The following is a 26885-nucleotide window of genomic DNA, read 5'->3' on the forward strand; positions in this document are numbered from 1 at the left end:
AGGTTAGCATTAGCATTTAAATAGAGGTATTAACCGCGCTCAAAGACCTTTCTCTTATAAGGTGCCCTTTCTGGGAAGTTTTTCAAATCTGATACTTTTTTCTTCCTACAAAAAGAATGCAAATGCTATATATATTTTCCCCATCAAACACCCTTTTCTTTATTTATAGACTTAGGAGAACGGCATTGTTGAACAGTCTCACATTAGTCTTTTTATATGGAAAAGGCCAGTTTAAAAAAATTGCTATTCTGCCCCTCCATGCCGGATTTTCTCCGCAGACTCTCAGAACGAATTTCCCCAGGGTTAATTATATCCTGTTATACCTCATATCCCTCCAGACACCCTCCCCAGACTCAAATCCCCATTGTAAACGAAGAATCTGGCATAAATTCTTGCCCTGCAGCAGGACGCTCTCAGTCACCGGTGTTCCCAGAATCCCCGTGGAGAATCCCACAGACCAGGCTTGGAATCCACTGTCAGTCCATGAAGATTTGTGACCTTTCCTCAGATTCTCGCTTTATCTGCCAGGCTAAGGTTATCAAGCCTGTTGTGTGTGGTTGTCAAGAGATCAAATAAGATGATGGCCGTACTCCTAATTTAGAATTTTATGTATGATTATATACATCTTAGTCCTGTTAGAGACTACCTGATGCGTAATTGATGCTTCAATGTTTGTTGAGCAAATAAACAAAGAATGGTTTTGAAAGGCACTATATCAGCACTGAGGAAGCTACAGAGAGTCATGAGACATCGGCTTTGTCATCAGGAAGCCTGCATTCTGGGAGAAGATAATAAATATGTATTATGGTACATCCAAACAATTGAATCTTCCGCAACCATTAAGAAGAATGAGGCAGGTCGATAATATACTGAAGTAGAACCATCTCCAAGATATATAGTTAAGTGGGAAAAGCCAAGTGCAGAAGAGCATGTAAACACCATTTCTCTTTAAATGTACGTGCGCGCGCATGCTCAGACACACTCATGCGCATGCACACACACACACACACAAAACTATGCTGGGGTATGTATAAAATGTATTTGGAAGGACGCCCAGAAAACTAGTAACGGTGATGGGCTCTAGGAAAGGAAACAGGGTGGATAGCTAGGAGACAGGAGTGGGAAAAAAAGGCTTAGTACTATATGCCTTTTTGGACCTTTTATTTTGCTTGTTTAACAAACACTTGTATATTAGGTGCCAGGCACTGTTTGAAGCACTTTACAGGTTTTAGCTCAATAAATCCTCCTAACACTCGATGTGGTACGTACTATCGTAGCCTCCTGTTAGACCCTAGTAACTTTTTTTCTTTTATCACTAACCTCTTTCAAAAGCAGATACTGCTCAGAAAGTCACATGTTAAATGGGGGACCCATGCAGTAACAGAGAAGAAAGAAGTTGTTCGGAGGAGAGCTTCATAGAGGAAAGAGATTTCATCAGTCTTGAGGTTTATTTAGGCTTTGATACATAAGTCCAGTGCCAAAAAGGACGAGTATGTTCTAGGGACATTGACTAGCTCAGTTTGGCTTAAATAGAAGGTTGATGCAGGGGGAAAATGGAAGAAAGGGTGGAATGGGGGCCACCTTGGATGTCAGCGTTAGAAGTTTGGGGACTTGATGCTGTTGACACCAGTGAACACACAAGTCTTTTTGTTTTGGGTTTGTTTGTTTTATACAGAATAGTAATCTGATCTGGTTGGAACCAGAGAAGATTAGTCTGGGCGAGTGAGTGAGCATGAGAGACTCCAGTAGGAGATAGTTGTCATAACCTACTGAGAAGAGACTTCGATCTGCGGTAATGAGACTGGAGATAAGCAAGGAGCATAAAAGTTGTTACACCTGGTGACGATCAGACAAGAGTCAAAACTGACATTGATATTTTGAGGTTTTGCAAACTTTGGAAGTTAGGCACCTGATAAGGGCATCTAGTAGAAATGTCTGGAAACCCGTGAAAATGAAGCTTTGATCTGTTGAGAGACCAGATCTTGAGGAAGAACATCTCATGCACAAGTTAAGACTTTTGGAAGCAGAGAGAGGAGAAGGGCTCAGGCCTGTCTGTGAGGAATGCCTGCAGTGAACAGACAGAAGAGGAGCCAAGAAAGAAATGGAAGAATCTGAGGGAGCTGGAGAAGGACCTAGTAACGTGGCTTAAAGAGAGTTGAGTTCAGAATGGAAAACCATCAAGGGGAAGAGGACTAAGTAGAAGCCATTGTGTTTATCTACTATGATGTCATTGGTGACTTTTTTAAATGTAATTTCAGACAAAATGGAGGCTTTAGGAGAGACAGTGAATACAAATGATTTGTTCAAGAAATTTCATGATGAAAAGGAGAAAAAAAACAAGATGAGAGAGTAGACAGGATTGCATGAAGGTCTTGGGGTTTGTTGTTTGGATTTGAGGTTTTTTGTTTCTTGTTTTTTGTTTTCAAAAGAGGAGAAACTATAAGGATGTTTGAAGGCAGACATGAAAGAACCAGGGAAAGGGGTAGATACTAGATACAAGAGTTCAAAACAAAAACAAAACCCTAACAGGGTCCTAACAGCGTTGGGATCAAAGGCAGACGGTTAATCTTAGAAAAAGGAAAGAAAAGAAATCCCTCTGCTGAGGCACAAGGAAAGGATTAGTAAGAAACCATTTCAGTGAGGAGAATATGATAACCTCGTACGATCCTGAAGATCCAAAGACATACCATATACAGGGCCGGTACAGAGTCCATAGTAAGTATTAAATAAAAGTTAGCTGTTATTGCTACCGTTTGTACACGACAGGTGTCCTACCATGTCATTTGATGTAATCCTCAAACTTAACTTGTGATGTTACATTACCTACCCCACGTATAAATCAAGAAACTGAAGTTTGGACAAACCAAGACGTGTCCAAGGTCACATGCATCAGAGAAAAGTTGTGGGATTCGCGTCTAATTCTACCAGAGAATGAAAGAAAAGATGGAGGATTGCACATCATAAGCCAGAAATGGATCTCTTCCCTCTGTCCTCCCCTTCTTTATTTGCAACCAGTTGGCCCACACCAAGGTGCTCCACATCTCCCTCCTGGAGCTGTGTCGGAAGACCCCTCTGCCTTTTACATGGAACAGCTATTTTATTCATAGTTCCTCCCCACTCAGTGTCAAAGAATCACAGACTGCTTTTTACTTTGTCCTCTGTCACTTAATGAGAGGGACTGACTGTTGGCTCTCTCAGTCATTCATTCCTTTTCATGATTCCACACCCACTAGATGTCTTATTCTCGGTCCAGGGGGTAATAAAAGGAGTGAGACAGAATCCAACCCTATCACAGCCCCTGTGTTCTGGGAGTGGGCGGCAGACATTCGTGTAGTAAATACTTACACAACACTTAACTCTGTCCCAGCCACTCTTCTTCATCATTTGACCCTTTTAACAACCCTGTATTACTATTTCCTTGCTCAGATGAATAAAAGAAGTCACAGAGACATTAGTAAATTGCCCAAGAGCATAGAAATAGTGAGAGATGGAACTAGGATTCAAACCTAGGTCACTGGCTCCTGGGTCCATGATCTTAACCACTCTAAGACGCTGTGTCTCTATATGTACATACATTTTTTAAAATACGTATAACATAAAAATATAACTGTCCCCAGAAGACATTTTTAATACATATTTATGTTTAGATGATCAATGCTAACCAGAAGTGAAGCTCAGTAAGAGGACAAAGCTTGGTAAGTGGGGCAGGGATCATTTTCGAGAAGGTGGTCAGGGAAAACCTCGCTCATTCATAAGCTGACATTGGAACAAACATTGGACGGAATTTCTTTTAATCCTCTAATTTCCTCCAATCTTCTCTCCCTTTAATCCCATTTGATGCTCTTTTCTGATTTTCTTTCAATTGGCTTAGGGTATAAAGCAATACAGAACTATGAAGCACAACAAAGGGGGGTTATCATCACCTCCTTGACCTATAACTGGTACTTTTTTTTTTTTTTTTTTACAGGTAGTAAGAAAATTCTCTGGTTCCATGTGCTTACACTGCCCCCCCACACACACACACCCTCACGAACCATTTTCACCAGTGCTGTTCTAAGGTTTCTCCCCACTGTAAAATATAGAGGGGCAGAATTTCTTCTAGAGAAATTCTCTTGGGTTTTTCCAACATGTATCTCATTTCATTGTTTTCTGCCCCTAACTCTGAATTCTCTGGAGTCCTTTACATTCTTTCTCTTTCTTTGTTGCTGTTCACAGCCCTTCCCCATTTAGTAACATTTGCCCTTTGCGGCACCTGTATGTGCTCGCACATTAATTAAGGTATTAAGTGAGATCAGTTATAAGCCAGTGCCCTCAGGGTTCACTAGATGCTTTCTCTCTGAATTTGTTGATTTGCCTTTATCATTACCCTTTGTTTGTTCTTCAGGCTGTGTCCTATCAGGGGTAGCCATTCAAAATAAATTCATTTTGCTAGTTATATTTTTTTTAGAGGCACTGTATAAAATGGTTCACTGACATCCAAATATATATCAGCCACAGTGGTCTTTTCATCCACCAAATTCACATTGCTACCCAAAGCTATCCATCACATTTGTCAGAGTATTTGGGTTTGTAATTAAACCCTGCTGGATATGTACATATTTCCATTAGCTCTTTGTGATTTAGTCTATCATTTTTCTAATTGACATCAATTCTGAGTCACATGTCCTTGAATCTCAGGTGGCCCATTTTGTAGCTTTGGTTTATTTAGGTTTTCTCGCTTCTGTAAATAACCTGAGGATTTAGTAAATAAATAACACCCTGGAGTATTTGCCATTGGGACCTGCTGATTTGCATATGCTCACGCTTTTCCAATCTGCTGGGGTTTTTTTTGTTCCTCTGACAAACCCATTTTTCTTTCTGGCCCTTCAGTCCTAAAAGATACTTTTTTTTTTGGGTCTCAGCAAAGTAGAGAAATCCCCTATAACAGTATCGAGAAGTGTGCTGGGGTCCCTAACTAAGACCAAAAATCATTAGTAAGGGTTTAAGTAACTTAGCCAACTGATAGCTGAATAGCAGTTCTTGCATCTAGGCTCCCCAGCAGTGATGATGGCTTGCAGTGAACTATCCATTCAGCTCTACCCAGACCTTGTCTAAACACACTTGTGAGGTAGCTGGCTAGGGGCAGAGTCAGTGGCTAAAGAACAGAACTAACTGGCAGCTACTGGAATATTCTAATGGCAAGTTCTTCCATCGAAGCCATGTAGTCCATGCCTATCCTCACTGACCTTTCTCCCCAAACACTTACAGGTAGAGAAGGATCTCCATATTATAAATACGGAAACCCAACACCAGTTACCCCTTCACATCTCCATCCCATCACTAACTGGTAGTCACTGGAGCAGAATCCTATCCTTGGCTTCTGTTCCTTGTCTAGCGCCCTCCAACTCTTTTCTTCTGCTTTTTTTTTTTTTTTTTTTGATGTCTGATCGTATTTATTTGTCACTCATAGAAAATCTCATTTTTGACTGGATTCAGACTTAGAGGTAGAAGCTCTCAGAGAGGACAGCCTCCGTCTCTTGGCAATCTGTTCCTGGCGTTTTTCTTTGGCCTCCTTCATTCTCTTGGCCAAAAGTTTAGCATATTCTGCAGCCTCTTCCTTATTTTTCTTAGTGCGCTGCTTCTTCAAAGCAATACGCCGCTGTCTGTGTTGGAGGACTCGTGGAGTAACAAGACGCTGAATCTTAGGCGCTTTGGTTCTAGGTTTCTTCCCTTCTTTGTTTAGGGGCTTTCTCACAACATACTGGTGGACATCATCTTTAGAGAGATTGAAAAGTTTGCAGATTCTGCTGGCTCTTTTGGGCCCCAGGCGACGAGGCACAGTAGTATCAGTGAGTCCAGGAATATCCTTCTCCCCTTGTTTTTCAATGACCAAGTTGAGAACACTGAGATTGGCATCCACAATGCAACCCCGAACAGATTTGCGCTTTCTCTCTCCAGTCCGCCTTGGTCTGTAGCAGGAATGCCCCTTACTCAGCAGCAGGCGGACATGACCATGGGTCAAGACACCCTGCTTCATGGGGAAGCCTTGTTTGTCATTGCCACCACCGATTCGGACCACATAACCCTTCCATTCTTCACCCAGAGCATCAGCAGCAACTTCTGTGGCCATACGCTTCTCATAAAAGGTACGAAATTTGCGTTCATCGTCCACTTCAATGAGTTTCTGGCAGCCAGTAGCTGGGAAAGAGATGTTCAGCTTCATCCTGAAGCAGCCTACCGCCTCCGAGGCGCCACGAAAAAGAGCCAAGTCTTTTCTTCTTTACCACATACCAAGAGAGAGGAGCAGAATGGGCAGGCTGGCTGGCAAGCCCAGATTTATTTTGCTGTAAAGTATTTACCTAGTGTCCTAGATACCTTTGATCTGGGTCTGGGTTGTATTTTTTAAAGTGTAGATAAAAGAAGCTTCTTGAAGCCAAGGACTATACCTCTGTAATTTTCTCTGTTAAATGGTAGTCCCCCCCCTTATGTGCAAGGAATGACTTCCATGACCCCGCCACAGATGCCTAAAACCACGGATAGTGCTCAACCCTATGTATACTATCTTTTTCCTATACATAATACCTTTGGCAAAGTTTAATTTGCAAATTAGGCACAGTAAGAGATCAATAACAGTAACTAATAATAAGTAGAACAATTATAACAATCCACTATAAGAAAAGTTATGTGGTCTCTCTCAGAATATCTTGTATTCATCCTTCTTGTGATGGTGGGAGATGATGAAATGCCTGTGTGATGAGATGAAGTGAGGTGAATGACGTAGGCATGTGATGTAGCATGAGGCTGCTATTAGTGATGCGTCAAGAGGAGAGTCATATGGACCATGGCTGTGGACCATGGTTGACCACGGATAACTGAAACCACAGATAACAAGACTGTGGATAAGGGCGCATTACTGTATTAACTTTTAAGATGTTATTAGAGCTTCCTAAGTACTAGTGATAATAATACTAGATTTTCCTTTGAAGAAATCCTTTGCATTATTTATTGAAAAGTTGATAAATGCTTAAAACTGAAAAAGCCATAGGGCCTCTGAATTATTTTTGTTCTGCATATGTCAGCAACCGTTTCCCAGATGGCTAATCTGGGAAATATAGATAATATACAGTATAAGGGCCTTGTGCTAATTGGTAAACAATATGTAGCTTTGAGACCACCAAAGTACATAATACTATCTCCTTTTATCAACCTATGATCTTCGATAAATTATTTTTTTAAATTGAAAAAACTCTCTAAAGTGATATTCAGCACAGCATAACTCTCCTTAACCTGGATTCACCTTTTGATAATCAAAAGAACGTTTACAGGAGTATGAGACAAACACAATTATGAAAGTAAAATGAAGGACCTAAATAAAAATCACAGAACAAGAGGGAAATTCTATTCACTCTTTCATATTTCATTATTTGATAACATCAGAAGATGAATCCATCAGAATTGCTTTGGCAAGGCAAACAGAAATGTGCCTGATCAATATTTATTAAAACCTTCAAAATGGGAGAGGAGTTGAGCAGACTTCTTAATGGACTGAGTAATTATTCATACAAATGGGGTTTGACCGAAGGCAGTACCAGACCAAAGAGACACAGTTTTAATTGCACTGAATTTAAAATGCAGATCTTCCTTTAGCTCTGCTGTAGAAAACTTAATTTAAAAAATTATCTGATGGAGCAGAGAGTGACATATGAATCCTTAAGTTGTTGAGGAGGAAATTTCAGCCACAGATATTATAAATTTAGAAGGTGTTGCGAAGGTGGGGAGCAAAATTTCTAGCTGAGGGAACCAGAAGAAATTTTCTTCCCATTTCAGGGATTATCAGTGAGCTTGGGAGAGGGTCATCATCTCAAAAGTGGTGGATCTCCAAGGAATTCCTTTGTTTTGAGTGGTTGTGTTTTCCGAAGAGAAATAAAGCAAGGCTCTGGAGGCTGCTATCAAAAATATCAGGGTACGTTCCCAAGAAGGATGAACACAGCCAACTTTACCTTTTAACATCTCCTCAGGAGAGACACCTGCCATTACTACTGAAGCGTGCTGGTTATCAGAACTTGGCCAGCAGGTAACTGCGGTTTAAGCATAGTGCTGTCCGTGAAGGCAGTGTGTGTGTGCCCCTTTCTATGAAGAAGATGTAGGTAGATGCCCCTTCAAGCCTGCACAAGCCTTAGCACAGCAGATTCTCAGGCTCTGACTTCCTCTTGAATGATTTTCTACTGCCACCAGCTGAGGGAATTTCTATGCTGTCTTTTCTAACGACCACACTTCTCTTCTGGAATCCCCTGATCCGAACAAGAATCTGCACCCAGTCTGTTGTCAGGAATGTTAAAAACCATCCCTATAGAACATAAATCTAATTCTGCCCCTACCTCTCTGAAAATTATTTCGCTTTTCTCTGCCTTAGTTTTCTCATTCCCAAAATGGAAATAATTTCCCCGATTTCAAATTAGAATTTTCAATCATGTCTGTATTAAACTCTAAGCTCTTTGAAGGGGAAGACAAATGAGAGCAATTATATTATATTTCTTAATAAACTAATTTATTCTTCTGACACACAGGATTGCCATCCATTTTATTATTGGTCTGGAAAGTACACATCTAAGCTAAGTTTACACTTGTTCAGAATGTTTCCAAATCAATCAGTGCAGCGTCTCACCTACTACGGTTCAGGGAAAATCAGCATCAGCTAATTCTGATGGAAGCCTGTGGTTTTTAAAGGAGCAAGTGGAGGACACTATAAAAGTTTTAAAATCCAAAAATGCTTAAATAGCATCTGGTCTGACCTCTTTGTTTTCCATATGGGAAGCAGAAGTCCAAAGAGCCGACAGCCTTTGCCCAGGGTCACACAACTAGTTAGCGGGGAGTGAAAGATTTAACCAGAATCTGAGTTCAGTTGATCTCTTGAGGATTTACTTCTCTTTAAGTCTTTCTGCTATAACTACCTCTTAATTATTTATGGGATGATTATCTAGTTTACGGATTATTCAGTTCCTTTCTTTTCTCTTTCTCCATTTCCCTGCTTATTACCATGGACGCCATTGAGTGAACAGAGAAAAACAAGAGTTGAATGTTTTATCCAACAATTTAGTGACCCATCTACTACTGGGTTTTTGATTAACGTTCTCAAAATGCTGCAGCTGTCGGCTAAAAAGAATGTGGGGGGCTACTGTCAATACTAAGTTATATTCAGGTAAAATTTTCCTCCTTCAGAATTTAAATTTGAGAAGTCTACTCCAGAGCCCAATTCTCTTGTTGACATTATTACTTTCATTACCTCAGGAAGGACTAGATGAGAAAGCCTTTACAATGACATTGCTTAATTATCCCTCTTCCTCAAGGAAGTAATCAGTCAGAAGGGCAGCCAGCTTTTGGAAATAAAGGTCACTTTGCCCATTACCCGCTTGGAAAGGGGCAAAAAGCAAGAAATAGGTGACAAAATGAAAAAGCCAAAACTCATTTCTGTAACTTTTTTTTTTCATTTCTGTAACTTTTGAATGCTGACTCGACAGCATGACTTCATTATTTGTTTTAGAGTGCTGAATTCCCAGATCAAATCCAGTGCTGTTCAAATATAACTACAAAGTGTGTAAATGAATTTTGAATTGCCGAAATACTGGCTTGTTCCATTACAGTGGAAGGCAGAGAGTTGAGTTCGTATGTGGATTTTATTTTGTCCCTATTGCCTGAATCAGGACTAAAATTTGCTCTACAACTTTTCTTTGCAGTTAGTACTTTTGCTTTTTACAGCTTCCATCATGTCCATATTATAGTGGCTTTGGAGGGAGTACAGGTTCAAAGTCCTTGATTTTGAGGCCTTAGACAGATAGCTCAGTTTGCTCATCTGTGCAGCGTGGATGATTGCAGCAGCTACGTCAAAGGGTTGAATATGGCAGTGCACCTAAAATTTAGACATTATTATTAATAGTACCTCAATCAAGACAGGTTCTCACACCCGGCATGAGACATAACTAGGTAGCCATGGAAAATACAGTTTTCCTTCAGGGATTTAGGACTCTGGACCCCACCCTGTAAAGGGAGGCAGATGGCAAAGCTTTCCCCACGGACTGTGGACAGCCCCCAGTTAGCACCTTCTTTCCATCCCCACCCCCAGACTCTCGAGACTGCCTGCAGGTCCAAAATTGACAGTTGCTGTGTGGGAATAGCTGGTTTTATCAGGGCTTGCTTTCCTCAATTTACAAAGAAGAGAGCTGAAACTGTGTGCAGTAGCTTTCAGAGATGCAGTGATAACTTTTATGATGAGTATGGCAGAGTGGGAGGTAGAACCAGGGATGAGAGACTAGAATGGTCCTTGCTTCTTGTTTATGGAAATTTCTGAAGAGCTCTTAAATAAGAAGAGCACTTATACTCAAAATATACAAAGGTATCAACAATTTGCTTATACGTACACACAGACCTATGTACATTAAAAACCAGTAAGTAGGTGAAAAATGGTTTAACTTCACGTATGTTAAGAGAATATGAGGAGGTAGGTGCAGTCCTATGTTGTTGGTAGGAAGAAAAATTGATGCAACTTTTTTAGGAAGCAGTTTGGCAGCATTGCCCAAGTCCTAAATACTATCCTTATCTTTGACTAAATCTGCTTTGGAATCTCTCCTCAGGAAAGAAAGTGTTTAAACTTGGAGGCAAAGGGGCTCCTGGGTGGCTCAGTCGGTTAAGCATCTGCCTTCGGCTCAGGTCATGATCCCAGGGTCCTGGGATTGAGCCTCATGTCTGTACAGGCACCCTGCTCAGCGGGGAGCCTGCTTCTCCCTCCCCCTCTCCCTCTTCCTCTGCCCGTCCCCCTCACTCATGCTGTCTCTCTCTCTCAAAATAAATAAATGAAATCTTTAAAAAAAAAATAAAATTGGAAACAAAGTGTCCAATAGTCTGTCAACCCAAATATTTCAACTGTAATAGAGAAATTGGTAGAACATCACATATGGAAAACAAACACTGGAAAGAAATGCAAAAATGTGGTATGTCTTTATAAAGGACTTGTAGGAGTAATCTTTTTTTTTTCTGTTTAATCTTTGTGTTGAGTCCATATAGTCTATATGACATGTATATTAATTTCCCAGCCAGAGAAAGATAAAATAAACTCCATTTGAAAACTTTTAAAGAGGAGCCCTGCCCAGCTTCCCAACATGCCCTTCCTGTCCTCACTTGTGTAGATAGTTGCCAACGCCATCAATGGGGAGAAGGAGTTACAGTTCAATACCGTTAAAAAAGTAAGAAGAACAAAACACAGGGAAGAACAGCCCATTGCAAAAGGGAACGTGAAGAAGATATGAGAACATAATCTGTCTGCACCAGAACAAAGTATGGACTCTGTCAGATTCTGGACTGGGCGCAGGAGACCAGTCTAGGTGACACACAGACACACCCCCCCCCACCTGTCTCCTATTGCTCCACCCGCCTCCCTCTACACTCAGGCCACTGTGGGAACTGCTGCCCAAAGGTACACAGCAGAGAGAGAAACCATGGGAGGAAGCCACCTGCACCCATCAGGGTGACCTGGAACTCTGGTCTCCAGAATAGGATCCTTAGTCCACGTCTGGCAGTTGGCCCCTGAATGTTACGGGCTTTGAAGAGACTTGCCGTATAAGTCATGAGCCAGAAAAGGCCTAAATCAAATGTGTGTTCACTGATCCCATCCGGGCAGCTAAGTGCTGTCTCCTACAAAACGTGATGCCTGGAAACCATGGCTGCTATTGTAATGCTTGATGATAAAGATCAAGCTTTCATTTTCCTGGAGCTTCAGTGAGTGCTGGTAAATTATTTATCCCAATTGGGTTACATGATTTCATTTCAGCGTGTCAGTGTTTATCATGGAGGCCCATTCTAATTGTACAGTTTGGGGGCAGTTTCCTATTTTCTCCTTGGGGCACCTTGTAACACCCTTTCTCTACCTCCAATTACAACTGTTGCTGTGCTGATTTAGTGTTGTCTTTGCTACCGGGTACTATTCTGCAAGATGAATGAATTTCATTCCATCTTTAAATATTTATGTTTCTTCATGACCTAATGTATCATCGTGGTTATGGGTAATTTTTTTCCCTAACTGCAGAAAATACACCATCAGTTATTGTTTATATATACACCATCGATTTTGTTTAATAACTCAGCTTTGCAATTCTGGGACAGTGTTCCGCTGAGGCTCTTGAGGACTCTTTTAGTCTCCGAGTCCACTTCAGAGTGTCATTCTGGGATTTATAAAGGTCTTCATTGCACAGAGGATATTGAAACGTTAAGGACTTAAGTGGCTCACCCTTTATCCCTTACCACACTGGAGGATCCAGGACTAGAAATCCAGGCATCTTTGTTTTGTTGTTTGCTCCCAGCATGGAACAGTGGTCTCTGTAGAAAACCAGCCAGTATCCCTGGAAACAATTCATCAGATTTTTCAAAAGAAATCCAATTTCATCTGGTTAGATGGGCTTGATGTCACTTCTTAAGATAAATGATGAAAATATCAACATCATAATACAAAGAAACCCAATTCTTTTGGTTTAATCTCAGTGAAAAGCATAACCATCCACTTAAACTGCTTCTGTCTCCTTCCCTAATGGTTTTAGGTCCTTGGCTCAAGGAGATGGGAATGGTTCTGTAACTCTTCCCACACCAGAGAGACTCTGGGTCAGAGTCCCAGCTGGTTCTGGACCTTTGGGAATCACAGTAGCTGGGGTGGGCCCTGACGAATCTGCACTTTTCATAAGCCCCCCAAGCACTTTCTAGCTGGAGAACCACCAGCCAAGAACTGCAGCCATCATGTCCCTTCTAGCTTTGAAAGAATCATGAGCCCCCAGTTCTCTGTCATTACATTAGGTAAGTCTAGATTTGAACATGTATTCTTTTCGAGCAAGTTTTAAAAGGTGTTCTTAGGTAGTTCCCTAAATGGGTAGCTCTCTCCCTCACCTGTGCATCTGAGGGAAACCAAATTAGATGATGCAGGGCTCCATTTCTCAAAACAGGGGCTGGTATCAGGGAGGGAGCCAAGGTGTGCCAAGGGACACGTGAAGCCATCAGATAAATATGATGCATCTTCCTACAGCATCAGGTTTTTCTTAAAATTTGTATTTTTAAGTTACAACAGATGTATTGTGGAGTATGGATAGTTCACATGGGTTTTATGCTGAACATGAAGTTTCAGAAAAGTTCCTGACCGTATCTGCTACTGGGCTCCCAGAAGTCTGCAGGCTAGAGTTAATTTGCCTCTTCTGTTAGAAGTACCTCTGTCTACATTCAAGGTTACCTTTGACCAGTGATTTCTAAATATGTGGTTCCAGGAAGTTAAAGTGAACATTCATTTACAGAAAACTAGCCCCAAGAGGACCCTCTACACAAGAATGTTGACCCTTTTCGCTGCCTGGAGTCACTCATAAACTTGCCAGTATAAGATGAGCACTTATTATTCCTGCCACTATTTAGGAAATATTTGTGAAAGCATATTCTTTTTTTTTTTTAAGAGTATGTTAATTAGAAAAGGAGGTTTAGCAGAGCAGGAAAAGGAACTAGCCATGTGAAAAGACACTAATGCCCTTACTGACCATATTCCCATTGTAACAACAATTTATACAATATTCTTGAAATTATGAGCTCCCAGAATATATTCCTTACTATAAGGATAGCTTACTTCTCCCAGAGGATGTTCTTTTTATCAAGATGTTCCTGATGAACAAGAAACAAATGCAAGACCCAAGTCCAGTGATCCTGGTAGGTCCGCAAGATCCCTTCATCTCTGGAGTTGCCTTGGGCCTTCTGCCTTGGTCTGCCCCTCCATTGAGGCAGAGCTGCCTTTCCTGTCAGGAAGAGAGAAGGAAGTAAACTGTGCCTGGGAAGGCTTCTCTGTTCTTTGCCTAACCAGCTGTGATAGCATCGCTTGGCCCAGAGCCTGTACTCAACTTTACTTCCTGGGTAATTTGTAGTAAACGTGCAAGTCTGAGCCTCAGTGCAGACTCCGTGAGGGATAGTGGTGGCATAATGTTAGTTTTAAGAAGGGTAAATGGCTGCCTTCTCCTTTCCTGACTCCCATCTCCCCCATCTTCTCTCTGCATTGGAGACTCACTGTAATGCCTGTTTCTCTTATGGGTACTACTCTTCTCTCCTCCACCCAGGAAAATGGTCTGGCAGCCAAATGGATCTCAAGTCCGCAACTTTTTGCGAGAATTATGGCTAATCCCCCGCCCCCCCCCCAGACCATTCTGTGTACCGCTGTCACCTTAATTTTCCAGAAGCACAACTTGGATGGTGCTTCTGTTCTCAACAGAACCTTGGGGGGTAAGGGAGGGAGGTCCTTTACTGACTTAGGACTAAGTCTAAGGTTCTTTATTAATTTAACTAACCTGATGTCAAACAATCTGCCTTCTGGCTTCATCTGCCTTTTCCCACAACTTTGCTGTCCACGTACACTCCCCAGGCTAACCAGATTCCTCTTCCCAGGAGGAGCCTTTGCCTCTGCTCTTCTCTTTTCCCTTAATCTAGAATTTCCTTCCTGGGAGCCCTGCCTGGCAATATTGTACCCCATATGAAGTCTTCCTTGAATCTTCACCTTCCCCTCAACATGGTGGGATTTCTCCTTCCTCTGCTATAAATTTATAACATTTATACTTCCTTCATGTCACGTGGAGCATTATTCTTGTCTGTATCCATGAAGAAGGAGAGTGAGAAACTTGGGTGCGTATCCTGCCACAGCCCCTCACTTCTTTGGGATGCTAAACAAGTCCTGTAACTTGGCTATGTTTCAGTTTCCTTATCTGAAAAAAAATGACTAATAGCTCCCTAGGTGTAGTGAGGGTTAAATGACGCAGTACATGAAAATGAACTTTGTCAACAGAAACGCAATCATTATTTCCCTACTTTTCATTATCTTTTCAACTTATCTCTGAGCTATTTGAGGAGAGAGGCCATGTCTTGCTCATCATTATATACTTACATTACTATCATTACATTCCTGTTAATTATTACTATTTCAAATAATAATAGCTAGTATTTATGGAGCATGTATGTTTGTTGGGCACCATTCCAAGTGCTTTATATGGATGAATTCTTCCAATAACCCTAAGAGGTAGGTACTATTATTATCCCACCTTGTGGAGGAGAAAACCATACATTTCACAGAGCCTCCAGCGAATAAATAAATGAATGAGGGATTGAATAAGACAAAAACAGCTTTCGCAGTGCCTGCCAGATGATTATTTCTCTCCTTCCTGGTTCTGCCCCTACTTGTTTTTCTTTGGATCTCCCTAGGTGAATATAACATTAGGGCAAATCTTGAGTGAACGGAGACCCTGAAAGATGTGAGCTCTCCCGGAACCTTCATTTAGACTTATTCTCATGAAGAAAGCTCCACTGAGCTCCAAGAGGACAGAGATCGTGTTTGTCCTGTTCTCCATTATATTCATAAGACCTAGAACAATGTCTAGTGATCGACAAATGCTTATGGAATAAGTAATCTATAAACAGCATATTCATCACCACTGAGACCACGTAAATGGCTGACAGTGGAGATGGTGAACAGTGTCCCCTCTTTCTTCCTCAGGCAATATTACGAGATGTTGTACAACACGGCCGACGAACTCCTGAACCTGGTGGTGGACCAGGGCGTGAAATACACGGAGCTAGAGTACATCCACGCCCTGACCTTGCTACACCGCAGTCAGACGGGGGTGGGAGACCAGACCACCCAGAACATGAGGCTGCAGCGGCTCAAGGAGATCATTTGCGAGCAGGCTGCCATCAAGCAAGCCACCAAGGATAAGAAAATAACTACGGTTTAATCGAGCGCACTGCTGGGGGTAGGGGCGCTGTTTTTGTTTACTCAGTCACACTTGCTTCTTTCTCTGGTATGTTATTTGGTATATTCGGAGCCGACTTGCTTTTCTCTGCGCTGATACTTTAGTGGAGAGAAGACAAGAGGATATATATATATATATATATATTTTTTTTTTTGTCTCTTTACCTTGGGCTTTTCCTATAAACTCTAACGGGAGTTTGCAGTACAGAATGTTTTGATTTAATGTCTACTCTAATGCAGTCCATTCCAAAGGGTTGAGTGACTAGGGTGGGATGGGAGGAAGGTTGTATCAAATTGGACTCTGAAAAAATGAATGCACAAATTACAACTACCCAACAATCTTTAGAAAGCAGACTGCTCCCTCAGCTTTAGTCCCTTCCTAAAACACTCCATAGGGTTCTCTTACACAAAGAGTAGATTTTTACTCTCTTGACTCTTGTCAGTTTACAATTTAGTGAAATAAGCATATGTGCATTGCTTTTTATCTCTATTGCCAACATCAAATCAGTGGCTTCTCAGCTGGCTGTAATTTTCAACAAGTTTTCCTAACCAAAACAGGACCTCTTCAGGGCTAGGGGAAAAGTCCTTTTATCTCAGTCCCTGGGCGAGTTTTGTGTGCAGCTGCTTGTACACAGAATATAGTCAGTGTATTGCCTTTTCGTCTTTACTTCTGCTGCATCAAAACCAGGAGCCTTCAAATTAATCACAAAAATGGAAGAATGAAAGGCAGTCCACCCTCCTCTTGATTTTTTAACCTCTACTTTCCAAGAGAAAATAATGGGTAGAGAACTTTTACTCTCAGTTAAACATTGTTTGGATGTGATTCTTAGATGCTTTCTTGCCCTCGATGTGAGCCCCTAGGTCTTTCTCACCTTAGAAAGATGCCCTGGTCCACTCAGCTGAGTGCACAGAAGATGGGACAGCATGACATTCGACCTCTGTGCACCCACCAGCGGAGGCCATTTCTAAAGTGTTCCCAGGTGGTTTGGGTGCTCACCTCTCCTGGCACACTGAACCCTGCCATCGCCCCCCAAGTCTCCAAGCATTCCTGCTACCCATGGTTGATATGTCACAGGAGAAAGCAAGGCACTGACTGGGACACACCTTAGAAACATGTGGAAAGGAGAGCAGAAAGGACTTTAACCATACACGGCTATGCCTCACATTGTGGTGATCCAAAATTGTATACCTGTTTGTACAGCTTTGGTCTTGGTGGGAAAAACAGGAAATTAAAAAATGTTTTGAGAAGCTGAAATGTTGTGTGTTGTTTTTCTTGTGTTCCTTATTCAGCAAACATTCCCTGAGGGCCTAATGTGTGCCAAATGCTGCTAGGCATAGGGGCAGATACTAGACAATGAGGGAGGGCACTCGTTATCTACCTTTAAGACAGAGTATGGGCACTGGATTCTAACCAAACCCTAACGGATGTACGCCCAGGGCTGAGTTAGAAATCAGGACTGACAGTGGGAATTCAGCAAGCAGCTGAAAGATGGTCTTCCAGAGGGTTCTGTGTTCTATGCAAATCTGTGTGCTTCAGAAGCCTGGTTGGAAAGAAGTTGAATCCATGTAGGAGAAAACCATGGAAACAACATCTTGGAAAGTAGTCTACCCAAGAAGTGGGGGCGGGAGAAGGGAGATGAGGGAAATTCGAGCCGACCCCTTCAGTTTGGAGGCCTCCTCTTAGTGGCCACAGCTTTCCAGCATCGCTTCGGTACCTTTTCTCCTTCCTTCCACTCTAGGTATAGAACCCTGGGTGGTTACAAGGATACCAAAAGAGCTAGGGGTGGAATTGGTGAATGCTTAAGATAGTTTTATTGGATGTGGAAAGGGACATGGGTTTGGAGTGAGTAGAATGCCAAGAACACTGAGAACCAGCAGGAAAATGGCAGATGGGCTGCTGCGGGGGAGCGTTTAGGAAAATAGAATCCCTGCTTTGCTTACAATGATGATAGGATTGAAAAATGTCAGTTCTGCACCAAAAAAGTGATCTGTGCCTGTCTGTCCAAGACATTCAAGGCACAGATTTCTTTGTAGGATGGCACATCACTCTTTTTCTAACAGGTCAAGGACAGCCAGTGTCCTATTCAGTGGATGGTCAAATGGATGCAGATGGAAGGACTCCATTCACAGAAGCCCAGCGCCTCTCCAGGACCTCATTCTTGCCTGAATGTTTTCTCAGCCTGACCATCCTTAATTTATGTTTCACATAGCTTGGGGAGAAACAGTCAAATACAGCCAAGTTGGATTGGCAACCAAACCCAATGATCTTCCTGTCGAGTCCTATCCATGGATGTCTTAGTGCTACTGCATTCATTCAGTCAAGAAGATGTAATTGCCTGTTACAATGATAGGGGATTCATGTAGTGGCAAGCAAGAGAAGCAGTCCCTTAGGACGTGGAGCTTATACTTCCAGTCCGACAAAGAGTTACCCAACTTCCATCCCAATTTTGCCCTCCCCAGGGTTTTTATTTACCACTCAATCCACCAAAACCACCCTTTCATTTAGGAAGACATCTCCTGGGATTGAGGACTGCCATCTTCAGCCTGACTCTCTGCTGCTTGCTTCTGAGCTCTGCCCTTCTGGAAGCCCGGGACTGTATCTCACTGTTCACTGGGCCCTCCCTGGCTAGCCAGAGCCTGGAAGTTCCCCCTTGACCATGTGTGGTTGGAACAAATGGATTCCTGCCTCCCGGGTTCCGTGAACGGCCTGAGGCCATTGGTTTCCAGATTCTCACACAGGAGCACAGCTGTGGCTGTCTCCCCGTGCCAGGGCACAGAAATTTCACAGTAAAAAACAGAGGGTATCAGTCTTCAACAAGCCCTAGCTGGTCTCCACGCCACCGGAGGCAAAATGTGATGAGAAGCCCAGCCAAGAGGCTGTCCTTGGATTGGGAGGCGATAGGAAAACAAGGAGTGTCCCCATCAACCAGACTGTGCTTGAAGAAGCAGAGTTTGTACAGAAATCCACACACCTGAGAGCAATTGTCTTAATGGGGCAGGGACGTAAAACAAATTGGGCCTAATTTGGAGGGAAGGTAATGAGGTACCCAGAAGAAGAAAACAAAGAAAGACTTGGCTCAGCAAAGGTCTCGGCTCTGTCCTAATTAGGCCTGGTTGTTATAAGAAGTGCATAATTAATAAGCGTGTGACCGGATGTGAAATACAGCAGAGCCTTTTCCTGAAATGGAAGGTGTAATGAAGTGTACACAGCTGGAAGGAGTTGTCCTAATCTGGTTGAGGCGGGCAGCCTGCCTGGAATTTTGAAGAGGTGTAGTGAGAGGCCCACCACGGGTTTACACCTGAAAACAACTAATCCTTTTCCAATGGGGCTGGGCTGTAATGAGATATAGCTAATTATCACAAGTGTAATGAGAGGCAAAAGCCACTAGAATTGAGCTGGAAATCTCTTTAAAAGGGAACTCAGAGGCAAACACGAGAGAAGACTCTGCTAATGGGACGAGGTGTGAGTCTGAGGAGGGGTGCCTGGTTTGAGGGGTTGCTTCGACATCCCTGCCAAAGACTCATGTCTGTAATTAAAGATATTGCTGGGACATTCACACACCTGGAGCGGGAGTCCCTGGGAGTCTGGGAATGCAGGGACCTGTAAAAGCTGCGCATGTATTTTTTTTTAAATGTATATACAGCTTATGTGTGTCCATACAAATTAAAAAAAAAGATGAGGTTAGGAGCTGTCGGGTGAGTGTAGCTCCCATTATATTCCATCCCTTTCAGAAACGCGGCCTCAGATTCCTGCTGACTTTGCAATACATACCGTAAGAGGAGAAAAACTGGCCATCTCTTCATCCCAAATTTACTCGCCTGCCAGGCTGAGCTTTCTTTCACAAGTGTATTTACTGCAAGCGATCAGGAAAACAGCACCTGGTTTTTGCTATTTTTATGATTGCTATTATGTTATTGTAGATATCGCTTATTGAGCACTTACTATGTGTCAGATGCTGTGCTAAATGCTTTACCACATTATCCCAATGAATCCTCAAAAAATCCTATGAGACTGTTACCTTTATCATCCCTACTTTGCAGAAGAAACCAAGGCTCACATTAAGAACGCCAGAGTTCAGGCTTGGCACCCCTCTCTTCTCATCCCTTGGGGCAAAGGAGAGACCCTCACGTGCTATATTTGAACTCCAAGTGACGTTCTCCCCAGAGGGAGCCACTCCCAGACTGAATTTAAGACTGCCTTTCCCACTCCCCTCTGCTGCTCCTCAGCTCCCAATGGCCAATAAATATATCTACAAAATTCTTGAACACAAGAACCTTTGGCCCAGGGGCTGGGCCCAGCCAGCTGGAGGCTGATGATGACCCATAGCTGGACCAAAGGCTGGAGCATTGGGGGGCGGGGACTAAATGCTCAGGTTTTAGAATCTCTGTACCTTGGGTGGGGAGATGGGGTGACTGGGTGATGGGCATTAAGGAGGGCACTTGACGTAGTGAACACTCGGTGTTCTATGCAACTGATGAATCACTAAACTCTACCCCTGAAACTAATAGTACACAATATGTTAACTTGAATTTAATAAAATCTTGGGAAAAAAAAGAATCCTCTGTACCTTGGCTCAGGACGTCACCTCAGCCTTATAGAAGTGGTTTGCTGTTGTATAAACTATTAAATGCCCTAAGCGTCAGTTTCCTCATCTGTGAAATGGGATAATAATAATAATAATAGCTCCTATCCCACAGTTGCTGTATAGAGTAAATGAGGTGTTCAACACCTGCCATATAATAAATATGACATCTGCATCATATCTAATAATATTTTTTATTGGGTCAACAGGAGCTGTTGACCCAATATCTAGAAAACCTGCTCTGTGGATGTGGTGTAGGAGCGCAACCACCTTGATAGGGCTCGTTGCCAGAAAGCCCTGGGATCTGCCGGGCGGGGCCCCGGATGCTGCTTGTTGTACTTAAAGCCTGAAGCCACCAGACCTCAGCAGTTCAAACTCTGTCACTGCATTGTTTGAGCCCCCTCTCCAGCACAGGACACCTGCCCTCCAGGGTCTGCTTCCCTTTTAGCTGGTAGTGAGTTTTGGCATCTCATTGCCTGCCCATGTATCATGCACATCTCATTAAACTCTGAAGGCTCCAGGACCCATCATGGACCAGGCCTTAACAGACCGAATGGCCTTCTGCCCGGGGTTTGAGTTTGCTGTTGCTCTTCCAGCCTAGGCTGAGCAATGTCAGATCAGGGATCTCTAAAAGCAATTCATAAATTGATCTAAGAAAGTGAAGTGGAAAAAAATGTCTTTTTTTTTTTCCTCTAAATCCAATCTGGCTCCGAGCTCCCACTCACCATTCTCAGCAAACGCCTCAACTGCAGTAATTTTTTGTGGTTTCCTGGTAGGGAGGTAGGGAAGAGGCTTCCCTTCCTTTGGGTTGTGTCAACATTCCACTGCTAAAGCACAGCAGGAAAACAGCGGTGAAGACAGAATCGTCCTCTCTGCGTCCTCATCACTTCACCACCCCTGCTCCGGACGTCCTCTGCTGCTCCAGATGTGGAAGTCCTGTCTCGTGTCTCCAGGCGTCATCTGGAGGGGGCCTCCTGCCACAGTGTCCAGCCTCCACAGGCATGCCTTACAGTCACCCCCACCCAAGGTCCTGCCTTGCTGGGGGCACTGTGAGCTAGGCGCAGGCTGGAGCTGCCTATCTGTTCCCAGCTTTGGGGACCGACACTCCAGGTGGGTCAGTTCTCCCCTCTTTGCTCCAAATGCCAAAGTGTGTTTTCTTTTCCACCACAGGGAGGTCCTGGACCTTTCGAGACAGTAGCCTGCTTAAGGGAGTTTCCCAAATGACTCTCTCCTGTCCCCTCTCTTTCTTCTTCCATTTCTGCCCTGAAACAGGAAGTTTATTTATTTTTCTTAAAGATCTTATTTATTTATTTGTCAGAGAGAGAGGGAGAGGGCATAAGCAGGGAGAGCAACAGGCAAATAGAGAAGCAGCCCCCCTACTGAGCAGGGAGCCCAACGCAGGACTCGATCCCAGGACTCTGGGATCATGACCTGAGCAGAAGGCAGAAACTTAACCGACTGAACCACCCAGGTGTCCCTGAGACAGGAATTTTATTAACCAAACACCTGGGGGTTAAAGGGAGCCTGGGCTTCAGGGGGAGTCCCCAGATAATCTTCCTATAAGGTAGCTGAGGGAGGGGATATCCCTTTTATTCTAATTTGGGGGAGAGCAATGACATCAATTTCTCAAAACTGCATCTGTTGTGGATTCATACGAGTGGATCAAACTTTGGAGAGCATTTGTCCCCACCATTTCACTTTTCTGAGTGGTCAAGTAAGCTCCAAGAGAGGGGCGCCTGGGTGGCTCAGTCATTAAGTGTCTGCCTTTGGCTCAGGTCATGATCCCAGGGTCCTGGGATCTAGCCCCGCATCGGGCTCCCTGCTCAGCGGGGAGCTTGCTTCTCCCTCTCCCACTCCCCCTGCTTGTGTTCCCTCTCTCACTATGTCTCTCTGTGTCAAAATAAATAAATAAAATCTTTAAAAAAAAAATCTCCAAGAGAAAAGAGTGGGGACACTTGGTGACTGAGGCAGGACCAGCATCTAGATCTCTTGACTGCCAATCCCAGCGACCCTGCATTTGGGAGCCCACACGTGCCCCTTACAGGTAAACTACCAAATACAGTGGTAGAAGACAAGGCTCTGCCTTCAAAGACATGATATATTCCCATGGAAAGAACAGGGCAACATACCTGCTTTCATGCTCTCCACCTTCCAGAAATATAGTAGGATTGTCTTTCCTGTCTCCTTGGTGTTTGGGTGGAACGATGTGATCAGGTGGCTAATGAGTTGTAGGTAGAAGTGTGACATTTCTCAAAGCATTTAATTACTGTGTGCAAGCCTCCAGAGCTCACTGCCCCCCTCTGCCACAACATCAGCAACATGCCAGACAGCGACCATTCACTGTACTTGGGTCCCAGAAGGAGGACAGTGCAGAGCAGAGCCCCAGCTGACTGCAGTTGACATGTGATATAAGAACAAAATGAATCTTTGTTGTAAGCTGTTGAAATTCGGGGGTTGTTTGTTCCTGCAGCATAACCTTGCTTGTCCTGACTAATATGCACAACAAAGAGACTGACCTTGATGAGAGCAGAAAGAGCAAAGGACTTCTTTTTAAAAGGATGAAATTATTAGCATCAAAGAGAACTGGTTGAGCGGAGTGATGGGAACAGAGGCCAAACTTAGAGACTCAAGAGAGAAGAGATGGTGCCTTGCCAGTATCAAGTGCTCCATCAGCACATTTGTGCTAGAGATAGAAGCAACAGGGATGTGTTGTTCACTCAAGGAGTGACACCGGAGCCTCCCACTTTATTTACGTCTTTTAATGTTTCTGCCTCCTTCTTTGAACTCCTGATACTCCTGGTATTAGTGGGCCACCTACAAAGGCCTTAGTTCAGTATTTTTGATTAGTCATAGGAAAGCTTCTAGAGACACCTACTACATACAGTGAAAAATAGAGCATTACAATTAACTGTTTTAAAGCTTGAAAATGCCTAACCAAGGGGCCACACATCTCTGCTCCTGAATTTTCTCTGAAGTCTAATCATCTCACTGGCCCAGTGAGATGATTAGAAGCTTTCCATCACAGGGCCATGCAATACCAATCCCTAGATTTGAGTTTTTATCCTCTGATAACCTAGGCCCACTCACAAAAACATGAAAAAGACTGGCGGAAAAATCGGTTTTCTGTTTTTCTACTGTCTTTGTCAACAGCCCAGAGTTCCTTGTATTTCTCTGGTGTCCCAATGGAAGTAAATGTTAAAGGTTGTGAAGGAGATCTGAAGTTGCAATTTTAAAACGAGGAAACATAACACTGAAATGCTGTTAACTCAGCTAATTTTAAGATACTAATAAAGCACAAAGAACTAGGTCTTTTGGTACTTAAAGAGCTACAATTCACTCATCTGCAAGATAGGAAGCATTAAAATGTTTTCACAGGGATTATAGAAATTCTTAAGTTTTGCAGGTTTATTAACTATTATTGTTTGCTTGAATTTTTATTTCCATGTTCCTAGATACAGTTAGTCATGGCGCAGGTCCTGCCCCAGCAGACCCCTGAGATGGTTGCACACTGCCCTAGACCCTACTCAGAGCTTGGAAGGGAAGTAAAAATATCTATGTAATTGCCCTGCATCCCACCCCTCCATTGAGGACTGATTTTCTTAGTCCATTCTGGCTGCTATAATGAAATACCAGACACTAGGTAGGTTATAAGTAATAGAAATTTATTTCCCACAGTTCAGGGAAGTCCAAGACCAATGCACTGGCAGATTTGGTGTCTAGTGAGAGAACCCACTTTCTGGTTCATAGATGGCACCTTCTCACTGTGTCCTCACATGGTAGAAGGGTCAGGGAGCCCTCTGGGGTCTCTTTTTTAAGGGCACTAATCCCATTCATGAGAGCTCCACCCTCATGACCTAAGGGCATCCCAAAGACCGCACCTCCTAACGCCATCACATAGGGGATTAGGGCTTTAACATATAAATATTGGAAGAACGTTCAGACCATAGCATGGATCTAAGTTAATTTGACATTGATATTTGTCAGGTTCCTTTGGTAAATATTAGTAGCCTTCAACCATAAGAAGTAAGGAGGAGCAATATACCTCCTCCCCACAACTTCGCTAGCAGGTAGTATGTGACAAAGTAAGCAGGCCGCAGACAACATTTATTAGCAACATTATTAACAAGGATGAAAGTCATCTTTCAAGATGCTCTGTAAGTTCAGTGAATTCCCCCTGTCTATCCTTGCTCTCCAACCACCACTGTTATTAGAACATTCATTCCAAGGTAAACAATGTTTTGTCAGCAGGATCAGACTCACCTTCTAGTCAGATCTGGAGAAAGAGTTCTGTAATTATGGGGGATCTGGGTCCTGGAGTCTGGTTCCATAGCTGTAGGTACTGGCTTTACTTATTTTTAAAATTCATTCATGAAAAGGTGGAAGAACCAACAGTCTTACTAGCCAAGCATATATCTTGGACACATTTTACCACCCACATCTAATCCCTCTCATGCTTGGGCTATCCTGCCCCTCATTAATATCCCACCCTTCAGATGGAGTGTCCATTCCTCTAATGCCGCACATTAGGACATCTACTAATGGTCTTCTTCCTAGTTGTGGACATGAATTTGCAGTGAGTGGTCCACACGACAGTGGCACCTACAACTTGAATTTGTCAGGGAGGACCCAGGGTCTAGTCCCAGCCTGCCTCAGAACACAAAGGCACTGACCTAAGTCCCCCAAAAAACAAAGCCAGACCCAGCCCCAGTCATGCGGCACTTCTCTGACATTGAGCACTCTACTCCACTCACCCACAATCACGAAGTCTGGTCCACAGACCCCATGAACTGGTACACAGAGACCCCAAACCTAAGCCCCTGTTGCTGCTGCAAACTGGCTCCCTCTCCAAGGGCACAGAGCTTTGTACCCTTATCCCACCATCTACCTTAGGCTATTAATATCCAGGGCCGTGCCACCAGCCCATAGCTTATTAATAATATGTAGCTGCAGCCCCTGACTTAGTTAAGCTACAGACATCCCTCATTTGCATGATTAGCTCTTACCTTACTGATTAGAAAGTTTCATCCTCTCCCAAAACCTACCTTTTCTGAATGAATGGCTCTTTTAAAGGGAGCCAGTCTCTCTGAAATGCATCTCCAATCCAAATAAAAATGAATCAACAGCAACAACAACAAAAAGAGGCCTGTTACTTTCTTTAAGGAATGAGAAAAAGAAGCTTGAGGTTTTTGAAAGTTCAGCGCCATGCCTATCGAAGGAACTATAAGTAGCCTATCCAGGGGCACGTAGGGAACAAAAGTTGGAGAAGGTCTTGGGGGCTTGTAGGAGAGATGAATGAATTTTTAGTTTTTACCTCGAAGAGTTTAGGGTTTTAAGCAAGAGAGTTGGGCTCAGGTTTTGACTTGAGAAATATCACCCTGGAGGAAGATGGTTAATAAATTAGAAAGTGGATGGCAGGGAGACTAGTAATAATCCAGGAGACAGATGGTGGTGGCTAGAACTAGGGCGGTGGCTGTGGAGATGGACAAAAGGGGATAGATTTAGGAGGCATGGAGCATGATGGCTCCCTTACCTCCTTCCAGTCTCTGCTTGGATTTCACCTAAGTGAATCCTTTGTTGACTACCTGTTTAACACAGCAGTCCCTCTCCCATGCCCTGTCACCCTTCTCTGCTTAATTTTTCTCCATAGCATTGATCACCATCTGATGTCCCATAGAATTTAGTTGTTAATTTGGATTTTTTTTTCACCATCTAAAATATACATTTTATGAGGGCTGGGGTATTTGTATCTTTTTTTCTCTGGATTTCCAACACCTAGACCAGTCCCTGGGACATACTAGATGATCAAGAAATATTTTTAGAATGAATGTAGGGTGAGGAATGAATAGAATTGCAGGACATGATCGTTGGTTGGCTGGGAGGAGGTCAGAGGAAGTGGTAAAGGAGCAAAGGAAGGTTCCCAGGTTTCTGGCTAGGTTACTTGAGGGGGTGAGGTGCTAGTCAGTGAGACCGGGAACACCATGTGAGAGGGGAGAAGCAGGGTTGGAAGTGAAGGAGTGAGTGGATAAATTTGAAGCAACTGTGGGACATCTAAAGAAAAAAGAGTAGACAGGAGAGGGCTTTGGGTTAGAGGAATAGACTTTGCAGCCTTTTGAGCCTTTATTCATTCAAAAAGTCTTTATTGTGTACCTGCTTTGTTCCAGACACTGCCAGGCGCAACGATACCAAGATGAGCAAAGCGATGACGTTACTTGTAAGATTACAGTTACTACCACAGCTGAGAGTAGCTCGTGTTACTGAGGGGGCAGGGAGCAGGCGCTCTCTCAGACTGTAGAAGGAACTAGAAATTGGTAGGAACTTTCCAGAATACAACGTGGCAGTGTGTACCAAAAAACTTAGAAATGGACATGTTGGTGACTCAGCAGTTTCTCTTCTAGGTATTTATTTGCTAATCATAAGCACAAGACACGCTGTATGCCAAGAGGCTCCTACTTCAGCGTGGCCGGCTTGCACACCGCCAGGCAACCAGGAATCCCACCCAGTGCTGCACAGGACAGGGCCCT

At 43.3% G+C, this 26885-nt stretch overlaps 1 protein-coding gene across 2 annotated transcripts in view; it reads left to right on the top strand.

The window, feature by feature from the left end:
- EXOC4 (exocyst complex component 4) overlaps positions 1 to 17036 on the top strand; it is a 721833-nt gene extending 704797 nt beyond the window's left edge. The window contains exons 18-19 of one of the 2 annotated variants that reach the window (XM_028106414.2): positions 5938 to 6125; positions 15527 to 15653. In XM_028106414.2, coding sequence (XP_027962215.1) covers positions 5938 to 6125; positions 15527 to 15570 — 232 coding nt within the window. In that variant the 3' untranslated portion in view covers positions 15571 to 15653. Of the gene's footprint in view, positions 1 to 5937; positions 6126 to 15526 lie in introns of both variants that reach the window. The other variant, XM_028106413.2, reaches the window with a different exon arrangement.
- The last annotated feature ends 9849 nt before the right edge of the window (positions 17037 to 26885 follow it).

This window comes from Eumetopias jubatus, unplaced genomic scaffold, assembly GCF_037043125.1.
Source record: "Eumetopias jubatus isolate StellerSeaLion01/CBP00866 unplaced genomic scaffold, mEumJub1_p1.0 scaffold_14, whole genome shotgun sequence".
Taxonomy (NCBI): Eukaryota; Metazoa; Chordata; class Mammalia; order Carnivora; family Otariidae; genus Eumetopias; species Eumetopias jubatus.